This window comes from Nyctereutes procyonoides, unplaced genomic scaffold (genome assembly GCF_905146905.1).
Source record: "Nyctereutes procyonoides isolate TBG_1078 unplaced genomic scaffold, NYPRO_anot_genome, whole genome shotgun sequence".
NCBI classification, from domain to species: Eukaryota; Metazoa; Chordata; class Mammalia; order Carnivora; family Canidae; genus Nyctereutes; species Nyctereutes procyonoides.
Genome location: NW_026575049.1, coordinates 64774248 through 64791305, shown reverse-complemented (window position 1 = coordinate 64791305; position 17058 = coordinate 64774248). Strand labels below are relative to the sequence as shown.

Sequence of the window (17058 nt, the reverse complement as noted above, 5' to 3'; positions counted from 1 at the left end):
TCTTAAGCAGTTTCATCAGCCTAGAATCACATGACAAGGCAGGATCACCAAATAGCAAAATCTTAGAATATGCCGAGGTCATTTTTACAGATGTGTTTCCTGAACTGGACATGCATCTACACTGGTTAGACGAAAGCAGAATACCGGAGCAAATTTACCTCAGAGTAACCAAGTGGGCCTGCTGCCAGCAGAATGGGCCAAAGAAACATTATGCAGATTTACTGAAGAACAGCTTCAGGGGATACGACACAGATATGGAATGCTGGGAAGCAACAGAAGTAAAATTGCAGCTATAACATGGGGAGGGGGGTGTATTTTGTCCCAGGGTGTTAGGTGACAATGTTATTAGACCTAGGCCAGCCAAAAGCATTTTTGTATAAGGGAATATTAACCCCTAGACTAGAGTTGGGCAAGAGTTTAATGGGTAGAGAGTACAGATGGTTTGCATATGGAGCTCATTGAACAGGTATGAACCAGCCCTTACCCTTGTGACTTAATTAGCATGCTTTAAAAAAAAACTTAAATGTAATTAAGCACAAAGCAGGTTCACCTTTGACTCTGTAAAGGAATAGATGAGTTCCATGCACAACCCTTCTCCTTAAGAAAACACATTTCTTAAGAAGAATGGGGGAATTTGGAGTTGCAGGAAGTTAACTCTTCAAATGAAGTTTACAAGAGCAGCTGAAGTGGTAAGTAGGGTGCATTCAGTAACTATTTGATGAACCTTAAATAATCCCAACTCACTGCTGGGTATTGCTATCAATTCTCCATGAGCACCAAACGAATCTTAATTTATTTTAAAATACAAAGCTAGAAATAAAAAATCACGATCAGTCATGTGATGGAATGTTTACCTATTCTTATGCCTGGATAATGTGTTTTGTAGCAAGACCAAAAAAGTCTGATTCATTAGATAATGCTAAATGAACACTTTCTTTCTAGGTGGATTGGATTGATTCTTCTGTTTTTTTTTTTTTAATGGAACGTTTCTTAACATTATTTTAATCTGTTAAAAATAGAGTAGGTAGTTCAGTATTTTAGTTATACCTCTGACATTTCTAGAGGATTTATATAGTTAATTCAGTCAGCCTTTTATGAAATAGAATAACTGCCTTTTCAGGTACCTTATTCCATAACTTGAAATCAAGCCTGTGTTAAAAACTGTTCTGTGCTTCCCTCTTACTTCCGTTTCTTCCCTTTTGGGTTACAGGCTTCCTTAGGGAGAACGTAAGGGAGAAGGGAGTTCTCCCTTGAGCCAATAGAATTTAGAATTATATAGTGTTTACCTGTTTTGCGTAACACAGGCCCACCCACACACATTATGAGGTGCTTAAGTGAAAGAACACTGAGCAGACAGCTATCAGTGTGTGATTGCAAGTGTAATTGGGAGATGCTTTAAAACTGTCTGGATTTTATCTGCTGGTGAGAAGATTGTTTATCTAGCTTATGCTGATAGCAATGGAATAAAGAGGTAGGTATTCTGTAGCTTACTTTTAAGTGTCACATTGTCAGTGGTTCAGGTTGCAAGTGGAACGATTTGAATCATCATCAGATTGCTTGTGTTTAATTTTTTCACGTTCAGCTTTAGAAGTTATGTATGAAATTACATTTCCATCTGTCTTAGGGAAAGGGTTGAATAAATCTCTAGCTTCAAGGTTTTTGTGGTTTTAAGGAGGCTTTACACTGTTAATCTCACCTCCATCACTCTTAAAGAAAAATATCTACAGGTGTTTATTGCCTGTTGATTGTTGGTCAACAGAAACATGAGAATTCTTCATATGTAATATTTTTCTAATCCAAGCTAAAATATGTAGTGTTTTTCTTTTACATCCTTTAGAACTTAATGTTGTCCTTTGTTTTCTTTTGAATTATTAAATTTGTGAATGGTGTTGCTTTCTGAAGAAAATTGTTTGGAAGCCAAAATGATAGTGCTGTCGTTGTACTTTGGTTAGCCATTGACAGCTTATTCAGAATCTTAGTTTTTGACCATAAATCTCTTCTTGAGGTCCTCTCAGAGATCTAGGCCTTTGAGATAACTATAATTTACTATGTAGACATTTTCACAAGGTAGGGAAAAATTACCAAGTTTTTTTTTAATTCTGAGTCTTGCTTTATACGGATTTTAAGTAATGTTCCTACCCTGAATGTTCTGTTGTTCTTCCTCTGATACGATGGGAAGAGATTTAATAATTTTTTTATCTGATGTTTGATGAGAGAAGACTTTTTCTACTATAAAATGAACAATCATAAGTTCCCAGTATTCTTTTCTAAAACATATATGATAATATAAAATTATCATTTACTTTTCTTTTTATAGGAAATTTATTAAAAACGGAATGTTTGCTAGAATACTAACATGTTGCCCAATAATGTGTGTCAAATTTTCTGATCTGTTTGTGAGGGGGAAGTATTGCTCATTTTGTACTCACATGTATAAAATGGAAGAAACAAGAGAAAAGTTGCTAATTAGGAGGATAAATTGATCATAGTAATTTTGCATAATTGGGATATTTGTAATGTGATAATATAGCAATAATTAGATAGAGGAAATTTGTAAGAATACCTGAGCTATATATATGTATCATTTTCCTAATGAAAAGGGTTAAGTAGGAATATCACACTGAGTGATTTAAAATATTCACTCTGCTAAAAAATAGATCTTCTTAGCCTCCCACACACAACGTCTCTAAATTACTGCTATAAAAATTTATGGGGAAAACATTATGATTTGGTCAAAGAAAGATCAGCTGTTACTTTGAGGGCTTTTCATGAACCAAAGAGAAAACTAAAATCCTCATAAGATGAATGTTTTGTTAGTGAGATTAATAATAGTTGTCACCTTTTAATAATGGCCTCTTTCTATAAGTAGCTGACCTCACTGTTAGAAACAGTGTTGGAGATTCATTTGTAATTTGAATTTTCAACTACATTTTCCTTTTTCCATTCCTTTTTAATAGAATTTATAATGGAATTATGAAACTATAAAAGACTTAAAGTTAACTTCCCTATAAGAGCAGGGACTACATATACTACCTCTGACTTGACTTAGGTATACTGTTTTTCCCCTATTGAAAATCAAACATTTATACAACATTCAACCTTGAAACTAATTGCAATAGTTTTTGAGGCCTTGATTGTATTTCAGGGCATGTTACATATAACAAGTAGTAGAAAACTTTGACATCATGAAAGTTCTAGTTATCTACAAAGAATAGATCATAAACATTTGTTTAGATACTAAGAAATAAAGATGAGTCTCTGAGAGAATAAATCTAAAGTGATGGAACAGTATTAAGTAGTATTAGACCTACTTTATGCCTAACTAAATACATACTGGGTATTTAGCAAGTGCCTTTTTAAAAAAAAATGTTACATTACATTAGGTCCTTGAAAATCCCTGATATAAACCTTCACAGTTTGAGTAATTTTAAGAGACCCCAAAGTCTTTTACTTACGTACATAGTGAACCAAGCAGATGGCCCAACATCCAAATCTTAAAGCAGCTTTGTTCTCACTCAGCCCTGGTGACAAATTCTATGAAGTGTGGAAAATATTGTCACCATTTTATAGGTAGTAGAGAAAATCATGTGCTACAGGCTAGGTTTTACAGATTTGAGAATTCATGAAGGGCCTTAGATGTAGCCCTCATGACTATCAAGGGCCAGAATTCTTAGGCTTGGTCCTAGGCAGCCACAGTTTAGACTTTCATAATGTCTCAACTACTCTGAAGAAAACACTATCATAATGAAATAATTTAGTGAATAATTCAGGAAAGTCCTTGACTTTCTAGCTTTTCAAGATTTTGTTTGAATGAAATATAGCGGAATTACAGTTTGATGCTGGCTTTTTCCTAACTCTTCTTCCTCCTAGCTGCCCTTCTATTCCTTTTCATAAACTATTTAAGATGAGCTTTCATATGTGTAGGTGGACAGAACTCAAATTCAAACACTGTAAAGATTTCAATTTCATGTAAATGTACATATATTAACTGAATTCACATGTATTAACTGACTTAATCTTCAGAACAACCAAATGAGGAAGACACTATTATAACCCTGACTTTATAAAGAAAAATAAATGTAAATACATTAATTCAGAAGCTATGGTATTATTGCTTATACAGGGTGTTTTCTAATAAAGCCACTTAATGATATTAATAGTAAAATTGTCCTTCTCTGTCATAACTTTTTTTTCTTTTAAAGAAAAATCCGTGAAACATAGTTTCCAAAATTCTGATCGGTGTGGGGAATGAATCACTTTGGTTCTGTTATCAGTTTGTTGAGTGGCCACGCTTGTAGTAACAACCTTCATGACCATGGGGGCTATGTGGATGGGCAGTTTCCCATCAAAGAAAGGACAGGAGGCCTGGGAGGCATCTTGACTTGGTAGGACCAGCACAACATAGAAATATTTACCTTTAGGTTGTGAGAAGGCTGAAAGGAGGCCAACTTTAAATCTTGCTGCTGAACAGACTCAGCCACAGCCACCCAGGTGCCCGTGTTGCCTTTTTAAAAATTCATATAGCTTGGTCACTGTTTCAATAAAAATAAGGACTAGAGAAATATTCTCTTTCTGGGAGTAATTTAACTGTTGGAAATAATTATTACATAATACTCTTTTTTTGGAAGGGCCCATAACCTACATAAGATTAATATGGTTTACTCCTGGAATATAAAAACATGACCATAGACTCAGAGTTCCATGTTTTAATCTCATAGTATACATTTAAAGTGGTTGGAAAAGAAACCATTTTATTCATTTTTTCTGTGTTTAAATTTTATCCGAGGGACTTCTAAATTCAGCTTTAAAAAATTCATTGAATTACTGAGAAAATTTAAATGGCTAGTCAGTATTAGTTTATGCCCATTAGGACAATATAGCATGTGACATGTAGCATGTAAACTCTCTTTAATATTTTATAGTAGGAATAGTTGGGGAAATTTTTTTGTTTGTTGTTTAATTTGGTTTACCACCTTAGTTCTCTCCTCTGTACTCCCCCCTTACAATGTCCTTTTAAACTCAGCTATTTCAGCAGTTCCAGCGAGCTAGCTAGTTTGAGTTGTAACTTAGCTTTCTTATCTATAAAGTAAGAGTTGTAATAGTTCCTACCCCCATAAGGTTGTTCTAGGATTAAATCAGTTAATACATGTAAAGTGCTTAGAACAGTGCTTGGCACAGAGACAGAACCCAGTATGTGTTAGCCACTATGAAAAAAAAAAAAGGTAGCATAAGCATGAGTTGACTGCCAGTGTTGGGTGCTGACTTTAGAAAATGATAGAATTTTCCATGAATATACTTTTATCCAGTGTTTTTGTTCCAAATAGCTGTCAAATCCCACTGAATTTGCTGCTTTCTGCAGACTTTTGTTTGGGATTTTAGTGGTTAAACCTAAGGGGATTTCTGGTCTTGTTTTCTGAGAAGCATACTCTCATTTTAGGAACTTTGGTAATCTGAAAGGGTTGCACACAGGCCAAGTATGGGCCAAGACAATAAAAATGTTTGAAGGCTTATTTGTTTTGTGTCTTTTAAAATACATTTCTAGGTGTAGGGAATTAAGTGATCATTTGAAGTCAGCCAATCAGGAATACTGCCCTACAGTTTTTTCTTGGTTATTACTTTTTAGGGAGTGCATGAAAGCTTCTGTCCATAAGCTGTCTTCACTCACTTCTAATATGTGTTTTTCTTTCCGATGGTATCAGGAATTTGCCTTAGTGTAATACCCTGCTTTTCACCTTGGGCTCCTTTCTCCCGTTCTATTTTTTAAACAACCATGCAAAGTCCACTTCATTTACTGAAGTTTTTATTGTTGGTTGCTACCAGGAAACAGGATTGACAAATATAGTGAAGAGTGAGGAAGTGACAGTTTCAAACATTCTCCAAAAACACTAGTCATAGTTGCATAGTTTTTACTAGTCTATACTGGAGTGTTGTAACTTGTTCAGTTTATTTTACCCAGATATACTTTCTAGTCTCCTTCCTAAATGGGCCCATAGTAGGGCCGCTTATTCTTATTTAGGAAATAGCTCCACCCTGTCTTGTGTGGGATTTTATTGATGGTATCAGAAAACCCAGACTGCTTAACTTCTAGGAGCCACAGTGTCTCCATTTATAAAAGTGAGGATAAATATACTTGATATTAGTTCTGATAGAAATTAAATGAGTTAATATATGTTGAATTAATATATGGGTTTCAGTTCTGGCTTTGCCAGATATTACCTGTTTGGCCTTGAACCCAGTCAGTCGCCTTTCTGACTAACACACTCAGTTCTCTTATCTGGAAAATGGAGTTAATAAGACTTTCCTATCTAATTCACAGGGCTATTGTGAGGGTCAAATAAAATAACCTTATGTGAAAGCTCTTTGCTAATTAACATTCTGTGCAAGTGCAAGATAGACTTTAATCCAAGGTTGATTCAAGTTGACACCCTCTTTGATTTAAAAAGATTCCCCTATGCTTTCCAAAGCTTACTTTTAATTTCTCTAGATTTGAGTCCCCTAGGTCAAGAAGATATTTGCTTATCTGGCCTTCACAGATTAGCCCTTCTCTAAAGTCAGACTACCGAGTAGAGGCCTATAAAATTATTTCTGTGGCCACCCCAGCTCCAGTTGAAGGAAAGGGTTCTTTCAACCACTTAAGAGACATTGCTACAATATTAAAATATTTTAAGTGCACAGAAATATTAATAATTAATCACTATCAAGGTAAGATGATAGTTCTTCAGTTTTCATTTCCAACCACTTTTACCAATTCTAACAAAATACTGAAACTACTGCTACCTTCTAAGCTACTGCCTTTACTAACAACATAAGGCTTAGTAATAACCATTTAAGACAGTAATATGGTGACATAAGAAAGCAAACATTTATTAAATATCTTACTATGTGCCAAGCACTATGCCAAAAATAGAGGAAATTCCCCTCCTAAAAACAAACTGTCATCCTCAATTTGAGGTTAGAAGAGTGGTTCTCTATAGGGTGAAGGGTGGGAAGGTGACATTTTTTTATCATGACAACTAAGGATGCTCCTGGCATCTAAGGGGTGTAAAGGCCAGGAGTGATACTGAACCTCCTGCAGTGAACAGGCCAGCCATCCCACAATGTCAAAATGTCAGTAGTGCCAAAGCTGAGAAGCCCTAGTTTAGAGAAACAAATACTGCCCACGTGAAAGATTTTAACTGTTTTCCAATCAGGATGCAAATACGGTGTCCCTTAAGTGGTAGAGTATCAGCATGTCATTTGGCTGTCCTCTGGGGAAAACCAAATGTTCACACAGAGGGTGCCTGTATTTTGGGAAGGGGAGCAGGGATGTCACTTCCTCCATTCCTGTATTAAAAAGCTTAAAGTGACTGAAGGGCAGTAGTAACCTCATATTCCTGTTGACTTCATTGTTTCTTCTATCCTTTCTTTCCTTTTATGGAAGAATGCTGTTTATTAATCCTGCTGATTGTGAAAGAAGGAAGAAGGTGATTAGATTTTCCCTCTTATCAAAAAGCTGCTATAAATTCACCTCCCTTCAATCATCAGTTTAATTGGTTTCATAAAATGGCTCCACCACAAATATACCAACACAGTTCTGTTTGAGTCATCCTTTTGAAATCAACCAAAGGGGAACTCTAGTGTAGATGGGAATCTGTTTCATCAGAGATAATATATGCAGTCCACACCATTTTTCACCATAAAGAAGCATTTCATGTTTTAAAACATTTTCCTTTTTTTTTTTCTCAGCATCCCTTTATGCCTACTCTCTTCCCCACCAAAATAGAAGTGTTCAAAAGTTTAGGTAAATATCTACGTAAGATTGGTTTTGTTCTTTGTTTAGTATTTGTTTTGCTACTTTTTATTTTTCAGGGCAGGAATTTTGAACTTGTATTTAGTAGGTGGTATGCAAAAGGCTGTTTGCAATATCATAAAATGTGTTATGTTGAGGGAGTAATTTGAACAAAGATTGATTTCCCAGTTTTCCTTTAAGTGAAACTGACAATTATATGTTGTAGACCGTCATTCCTTTGGGAAGAGTTGATATGAAAACAATTATACTTCACTGGCCTTTAAACAACAAATGATTAGAATGTTTTATCAAATTAATGAGACTCCTTCAAAGAAACATATATATTATGGCTCAATTTTTATGTTTTCCCAGCCTACACAGAAAATAACACTGTTCTAGAATGTGTTTCTTTAAAACAGTTTGTTTAACTTGGGAAGGTCCCTGTCGATGAGAACATGTTTACTTTCTAAGGATCAAGCAGTTTTAAAATAATAGGTATTATAGAAAATAGCCTTATTATCTTAGCAAGATTTTTTTGTCATTTTTTTCCAGTCTCAGAATTAATGGTGCTATTTAATGTTCTTTTTTTTAGATCATCACATTGGTATAGAACCGAATACATGCAGTTAGACCAACTAACTTAATTGAGTATCACCTGGTGTAGCCCGTAATTGAGGCATTAGAGTATACTTTATATAGATACCCATTTCACATTCTCAAGTGAATTTAGGAATGACTTTAGGAATTAATTTTGAAGAATTCTATATTCAGATTTTAAATCTAGAGAATATACACAGAGTACAAGAACACTGTCTAGCAACTTGGCATTGTTAGATCCTAAACCATTGTGAAAATCATGGCTTTTCAGAACATGTAAAGATTCTAACAACTTCTTTGCAACAGTCACCTATCAACATATATTGGAATTGCACTGAAATGTTCCAGGAGAAGTAGCTGTCATAGCATATGTTATTCATACTTTAAGAATGCCAGTTGTATTATCATTGGTTATATGCCATTTTGAATTTAAGAAAACTGTTTATCTTGGGTCATTTAGGTATATAAACAGTACTAATAAAGTATTTTATTATAGGTTTCAGATTATTAGATCCAGAAATAGGAGCCAAGTTTGAGTGTGTTCCTGTGATTGAAACTTTGATATCACTGACAAAATATCCCCAAATCAGGCCTTCTGAGGGATATAAGCAGAGTAAGAATAAGTATAATTGGAAGTCTGTTGTTTTTCTTGGCTAATTTGGTCAAGGGCTCTAGGAAGTATAGAATGGTGGATATATGTTACCCCTACTCTAGTTACTTTTCAAAGCTAAAAATTGTTTCTTTTGCTGTAGAAGCAATGGTACTAAATCTATAGTCCTATATGTATATTACTTATAAATTCTTATGTTAGAACCAGATGGTCTCATATTTTTTACAGCTCCAAAATTCTCTTTATTCTACTTTAGTCCCACCATTTTTAGAGATGAGGGAACATTGCTTTGTTCAAAGATAGCTAGAACTAGAACATAGGCTAATATTTGCTATCCATGCTATACACTAGTGTCAGCCAAATGCGGGCATTCGCATATATCACTTTCAGATTTTGGCCATGTCTGTGTACTTACACTATTTAATACTACTTAAATTGACTTACCTCTTTAAATAAGTGTTTTTAAAAGGAATATTTTACTACTATAGATGGAAAATTATCACTTCCTAATAATAGAAATAGCTCTAAATAGGAGTCCAAATCAAAAGAAAGCCATGTTATTAAAATTTAATTTAAACTTTAAATTTAATTCTTGTTACTAAATTTTTAATTTTTGCTGTTCCTGGTCAGAAATTATCAAAGCAATGTTTTCTGTTTGATGGCAGTACCTTAATTGTCTAATAAGAAAAGTACAGTTAAAGCTTCTAATTAAGCTTTGCTTAGCTTTTTGTAATAGGTTGCTTCTTTGGAAGGAAAATAAAGGGTATGAATTCTTGTTCGTATATTAAAGTCTGATTTAATATAGATCAGAAGGTCTTATTATTTGGAACCAAAATTGTTCTTTGGTTAATTTGAATTAATTTGTCTTAAAACTCTTAAAGTTTTACGAAGGTTTTAGTTAGCTTCATATTATTGAAGGTTTTAGTTAGCTTCATATTATTTCTTTTTCTACATGGAGGATATGATCAGTATATTTTACTGAAATAAAACATTTCCCTGGGGAGAAATTCATCTGGGGAAGTGAGGATTTTATAGAGTATTTGAATGGAGGAAGTACGGTTTTTTAAAAAAGGTATTTATTTAAAATAATTAAATTTTTAAAAATTTAAAAACTAGTGTTTGAATTGCTGGTCTAAATGTGTGTGGCAGGTACAGGGATAGAAGAGGGTCAAAATGGCTAAGCCTTCTCCTTTTACTTGTTCTTACTTATGGGCTACAAATACCTGTGTTGCCTTCTCTCCAAAAGTGCTGCTATAGAGGCTGCATTTCACTCTACTGGTATAGAAAAAGACAAATAGGCATTTTTCATTCATGGGATTCCTATAAAACCTGTTGGTGGAAGTATAAAATCAGGAGACTGTCATGAGTTGGCTCGTAAGAGTTTTGTTGTGAAAAACCTTTGTAACAGGTCTAACAGGAAGACCACGCAGATAATAGATATATGAAATAACTGGTCCATTAAACTGCTGATGAAATAGACATGATAATATTATGGGGATTGTTTATTGTAGTGTTTTTTCTGGCTTATCAGAAGCATTAGTCTTGTTTTTCATATGTGTGTTGAATTTATATTTCTTTTTTGGGGGGGTAGGGAGCCCAGGCGGGTGGGCAGGGCCCCAGGGCCCAGAAGGACCAAGGCTCTCACAGCCCCAAGTGCCCCCCACCCCCTAGCGCTGAGCGCCCCCCACCCTCTGCCCCCCACCGAATTTATATTTATTAATTAAGCTTTGTTAATTTGAGATCATTGTAGATTCATATGTGGTGATAAATAATACAAAGAGATTCTGTGTACCCTTTATGCAGTTTCCCACCATGGTAATATCTTGCAAAACTATAATAAAATATCACAGCCAGAATATTGACTTTGGTAAAAATACAGAACATTTCCATCACCACGGGGGGGTCCTTTCAGTTTTCCTTTTGTAGCCATACCCACTTTTCTATTTCTCCCACCCCTTCCTTAACTCCTAGCAAGCATTTATCTGTTACCCATTTCTATAATTCTGTCATTTCAAAAATGTTACATAAATAAAATAATTTATGTAAAAACCTGTTGAGGTTGGCTTTTTTTAAGATTTTATTTATTTATTCATGAGAGAGACAGAGAGAGAGAGAGGCAGAGACATAGGCAGAGAGAGAAGCAGGATCCCTGCAGGGAGCTGGATGTGGGACTCAGTCCAGGGACTCCAGGATCACGCCCTGGGCCGAAAGCAGGTGCTCAATTGCTGAGCCACTCAGGCATCCCGAGGGTTGGCTTTTTTTTTTTTTTTTTTTTTTTTTTTTAGTTAGCATCATTCTCTAGAAATTTATCAATATTATTTCATATACCAGTAGTTTGTTCCTTTTTATTGCTGAGTACTGTTCCACAACACAGATGTACTACGGTTTAATCATTCACTCAGTAAAGAACATCTGGATTGTTTCCAGTTTGGGGCTATTATGAATAAGGCTGCTATAAACATTCATGTACAGGTTTTGTAACATAAGTCTTCATTTCTCTAGGATAAATGCCCAGGTGTGCTGTATATAATTTTCTTAAATATTCCTTTACATACATTTGAAACCACATCAGACAGTGTTGATAATTTTTGCTTTGACTTTCAGACGTAATGTAGAAATTCAAGAAAAGGAAAGCTTATTGTATTTACCTGTATTTTACTTACCGTGTTCTTTCTTCTTTTCTGATGTACCAGGTTTCTTTTCTTTTATCGTTTTTCTTCTTAATGAATTTCCTCTGGCCATTAGAGTAGATCTGCTGGTGACAAATTCTCTTTAATTTCCCCTCACCTGAGATTGTTTTGATTTGTCCTCTGTTTTTGCTAGGTATAGAATTCTGAGTTGACAGTTCTTTTCTTTCAGCACTTGAAAAAAATATGCTACCTTCTTCTTGCTTCTATGATGTATTTTGGCATGGATTTCTTCAGGTTTATGTTCTGTGTGGTTTGTTTAGCTTCTTAAATCTGTGGTTGTGTGGTTTCTCTTTCCAAATTGGTGTTTTTAGCCATTATTTCTTTGAGTACATTTTCAGCTGCAAGTGTCTTTCCTGTCTCCTTGGGTTCCAGTGATACAAATGTTAGATCTTTTGCTGAGGTTCCACAGGTCCATGAGATCTACCTTTTCTTTACTTTCTTTTCTTTTCTTTTCTTTTCTTTTCTTTTCTTTTCTTTTCTTTTCTTTTCTTTTCTTTCTTTCTTTCTTTCTTTCTTTCTTTCTTTCTTTCTTTTTTTTTGTCTGTTTTCCCTCTATTGTTCAGATTAGGAAATTTCTCTCTTCCAGCTCACTGATTCTTTATGTTCCTTTTATTCTGCTAGTAAACCCATCCTTAAATTTTTTTTCATCCTTAAATTTTTGTTTTTCTGTCAAGACTTTTTTTGTTTGTCCCAAATATGTTTGCAATTGCTTATTAAAACATTCTTCATTTTTATCATGATAAGTTTAAAATCCCTGTCAGGTAATTCTGATACCTCTGTCACCTCAATTTTGGTATTTATTCATTATATTTTTCTATTTTCTTAAATCTTCTAGTTCTTCTTCTTTTTTTTTAATTTTCTAGTTCTTAATACAATAAATGGTCTTCTGTGAAAACCTGGACATTAAAAAAAGAAAAAGAAAATCTGGACATTTTGGCGTTATGTTCTAATACTCTGGATGTTATATAAACTGACTATTTCCTCTGTCTTTTTCTGGGGAATAGTGGCTGCTTCCTTATTATTGCCAGATAGATAGAGAAGTCCAGATTCCCTACTCAGCCTTCACTGAGTCTCAAGGGAAGGGAATCCTTGTTACGGCCAAATGAGGGTGAAAGTTCAGGCTCCCCTGATACTGCTAGAGTAGAGGTGAGGGCATGTTACCAACCAGCATGGTGAAAGTCTTGGCCTTCTACTCTGCTGCCCTGACAATACCTTGGTTGGGAGGCAGGGAGTTAGGCTTCTTCATTATGGCCTCACGAAGTGCATGTTTAAGGCTCCCTACTTGGCTTTTGCTTGTGTGGGCAGTGGTAGGGCCAGTGTTTTCTGTGGTGTTTGGCTGCAGTAGAGTGGTTATTGTTAAAGTCCTCTGTCTTGCTAAGGCTGCCCCTTTCTCATTCCTTTAACTAGAGAGAACAAAACTTTTGGGGTGGCTTTTTTTTTATGTCCCTGCCAGTTGACATTTCCAGGCTGCTGGGTTAATCAGCTCTAAATCTGGGATATATTAAGCATAAAAAAAACCCAGAGAACTCAGAACTGTGTCATTCCTTGTGCCCCAGTGTACATATCTAGTCTAACTTATCTCTACTTTTCATACTCTTCTTGTGTTTTATATATAATGTCCAGAGTCTATAGTTGTAGTTAGTGGAAATAATAGGAAAAAATACTCCTACACCATCTTCCTACAAGTAGAAGTTACCAAATTTGTAGGTAAGTTACCATCTTACCTACAAATAGAAGTTACCAGCATTTTTAAACTATTTAAATAGTTGGACCAAATATATAACTACTATTGGGGAAAATGTCACATGCTTTGTATATTATATGATAACTTTGCATAATACTGTGTTTACAAGACTGCTAGAAAATAACATCTTTATTTAAACTGAAATTCATTGTTTACATTATTAATGAAAACTTTTTTTCCTTTAGGAGATAATGCAAAAGGTGTCCTAGGCTCCTGACCAGTGAACAAAGATTTGAGAAAGACAGCCAAGCTCATGTTTTCTCCTGATCAAGAAAATCATCCATCCAAAGCACCAGTAAAGTATGGTGAACTCATTGTCTTAGGGTAAGTTTTCCCCATCTGATGACACACAAATTGAATGATGTATAGTAACTTTGACATCTACATTAAAACTACTTTTTAGATTGTGTATCCTACCTATTTCCAAAAATGATTAAAGCTACAGGATAGTATTACTTCTAAGTAATGTTGATAATATTAAATCAAGAAACTCTTTTAATCTTCATTTTTATGCCATCTCTTATAAGTGCTCTCATATGCATGCATAAACTTTGCCTCCTCACCTTTACCCACAGAAAGGACAACGCTTATTAAAGATGAAAAATGTTAAGTCTAATTGTCTAAAGTCATATAATTGTTCTGTTTTCTTCCCTATCCCATCTTATAGAAAAGTTTGCCTCAGCTGACTTTACCAAAATCTCTTCCCCATTTAGGTCATTCATGTAGGTCAGTATTTATTTGTCTCTGTCCTTCTGAGGTAGTTGTTGCTTTGTGCTTATGGTCCTATTCTTCTGATAGAGCTGTAAAGGCTAACAATCTGATGACCCTGAAGCCCAGGATCTCACTACTTGGTTGCTTCTGAAGCACTCTTATCCATACAAATTACAGATACACAATTTAAAGTATGAGGAACAGATGATTCCATATTTCAGTTTATTTAGTCTAAACAGTAGCTGTCAAAACAGAAACACAATATTAGTCTTATTAGCTAGAGATCTCAGAAACTAGAAATTGCAAATTTTACTTTACCCCTGCTGTTTCTTTTCTTCTGTCTAGAAAACAGCTCTATACATTACAACATGTTTTAGAATCAGATCGGCACATGTTGTTTAAAGTGAGAAAGTGTCCATTTTTCAGAGGAGCGAGTAAGAAGATAATACGGTGTTAATGAGCTTGACTGGAAGTCAGGAATGCTAGATTCCAGTGCTAATCCAACATTGCTAGTTATATGACCTTGGTCAAGTCACTTAAACATTCTGGATCTCGGTTTCCTCTTCTGTAAAATGATAGATAAGACCATTTAAGGCCCTTTGAGACCTAAAAATCTTTTTTCTCAAAAACAGCTTAAAAGATTAGAAACTTATATAGTAACTACAGTGTTAAACTTTGAAATTATGTATATCTTAATGTATTAATGACTAACAGCTTTTAACTACCAAAAATTATTCAAAGTTAAGTTCTTCTACCAGGAAATCTGAGTCATTTGAAGCCTAGAATTTAAAATTTAGTATATAAACTGCCTTTCTTCTCCCAGCAGTGTCTTAGTTAGTCCTTAGCAATAGTGGTTGTCTCTGTATCCGGCACTTGGTGTCTTAAAATACAAATAATAATTCTTTCCAGCCCTCTAGGAGAAATAAAGCTGGATAAGGTGGTCAGTTTGGTCTTGTCACTACTTTAGAATAGAGTTTTAAGCTATAGAAACACAATGTTTGCGAATAGAATACAACCCCACAAGAGGAACAAATCATGTAACTAGGCAGATAGAACAGTTAGGAACCCACAGTGGGGCTGGTGGCAACACACAGCCTAGAATTTAGTAATGTATTAACTAAGGGGCACTATTCTGAACTCTTACCAAGGCTAGCAGGATTAGCAAGAGCTTTCTCCAACAGAAAGCAGTGTGTTTTATTTTTTATAGTCAGTATAATTTCTGTATATATAGCAGTGTGAGTAAAGTCCCTTCTCTTCCTTGTCAGCTACTTTGTAGGCCATTTTACAATCACATTCTCCTCCAACCTCAGAACTGTCCGTGGTCCCTGCCTCCTTTACCCTCAGAGATTGACCAGCTATTTATGAGAGACCAGGAAACCAAAGATTTCTTCAGGGGGCAGGGGACAGTGAATGAGGAGAGATTATTATTAAGCTACTGCCCATGTCAAAATGAAGCAGTAAAGAATTTTAAAAAGCATGACAAATGGATTCATTTCTGCTTTTTCTATTGTCACTTATGTGACCCTTCAGAAAATGATTTAATTTCTCTAAGCCTCTAAGAAATTTTATTCCTCTGAGGAATAACTTAAATTCCTAACCTGTAAAGTTGAGTGATACCCATCCCAAGAGTTTTCATGAGAATGGATTAAATGAGATGCTACATGGTAGAGAATACAGTAATGCCTAATACATAGTAAACACCCAAATATTTTGTTTTGAACTTCTTTCCTATTCAGTCCTCACTTGCTTGCATATTTTCAGGACATGTATATGTTATCATGGAGAAATGGTTATAAGATCCAAACAACAAAAATATGTTCAATCACTGCTTAGCAGGCATCTCAGTTGGATAGATCTTGCCAACATAATGTGAATCTGTATGTGTACATGCAAGTACTGAGACTTATCAGACTTATCAAACAAGTCTAAAAATTCCTTATTTCAAAAGTTAAACTATTTAAAGTAATTAGGTTACAATTAAAGGAGATTGTTTTAGACAATTCATACTATACTTTTAAAGGTTGTATTAGCACATGAATGAGTCACAAGGAATCAGATATGCCATTAATCAGCTCTTGATTATATTAAATAAAAGAAGGAAGAAGAGTACAGATAATTTAAGGCTATTTATAATCCAAAAAATATTTCTTTGTGACTTGGAATGTAACCAGAATTTCATTTTGTTTCATACTCAGACAGCTGGTCTGGGGATCAGCAGTTACTGAAGGGAGATACTTTGAGATACGTATATAGTGTGCTAATAAATGATTAATTGGGGATTGATCTTTATTATAAGGCAAAGCATAATTTTTAGAATTGTGTGGTACTTACAAGAGATCACCCAAACTTTTTTCCCCCATCAGGTATAATGGATCTCTCCCAAACGGCGATAGAGGAAGAAGGAAAAGTAGGTTTGCTTTGTTTAAAAGACCTAAGGCAAATGGGGTGAAGCCCAGCACTGTACATATTGCTTGTACTCCTCAGGCTGCAAAGGTAAAAAACAAACACAAACTAAATAATTTAACTTAGAAAAATTGAAAGACTCGTACATGTTCTCTAGCATTCCCTTCACATTCTGTACCAGAAGTTTCCTTTTGTTTTGATGGGAACAGACATTTTGGAGACAATATTTGAAGGGCTGCCATATATGGAAGGGCATCAGATTTTTATTTTTATATATGTTTTTAATGACAAGCCAGTATCAGTGGGTGGAAATTAGAAGGAAACATTCCCTTTTCATATTAAAAAAAAGTTGGGTTGGAACCAAGACTTTACCTAATATTTAGAATTGTATGGCTGTCTACCCTGAGAAGTAGGGAGTTTCCACTGTTACTAGAGGAGCCTTGTCTGGGCTGAGCAAGGAATGTAGTATATATAATAAGTGTACTCAGGTACGAGAAGCGTTGTTTGGATGAGGTGATTTTTTTAAACTAAAGAT

At 34.9% G+C, this 17058-nt stretch overlaps 1 protein-coding gene across 5 annotated transcripts in view; it reads left to right on the top strand.

The window, feature by feature from the left end:
* The window catches only part of PELI1 (pellino E3 ubiquitin protein ligase 1), a 58980-nt gene that overhangs the window by 29828 nt on the left and 12094 nt on the right, over positions 1-17058 (top strand). For 4 of the 5 annotated variants that reach the window (XM_055328055.1, XM_055328056.1, XM_055328057.1 and 1 more), the window contains exons 2-3: positions 13595-13733; positions 16484-16613. In XM_055328055.1, coding sequence (XP_055184030.1) covers positions 13663-13733; positions 16484-16613 — 201 coding nt within the window. In that variant the 5' untranslated portion in view covers positions 13595-13662. Of the gene's footprint in view, positions 1-13350; positions 13373-13594; positions 13734-16483; positions 16614-17058 lie in introns of those variants that run through there. The other variant, XM_055328059.1, reaches the window with a different exon arrangement.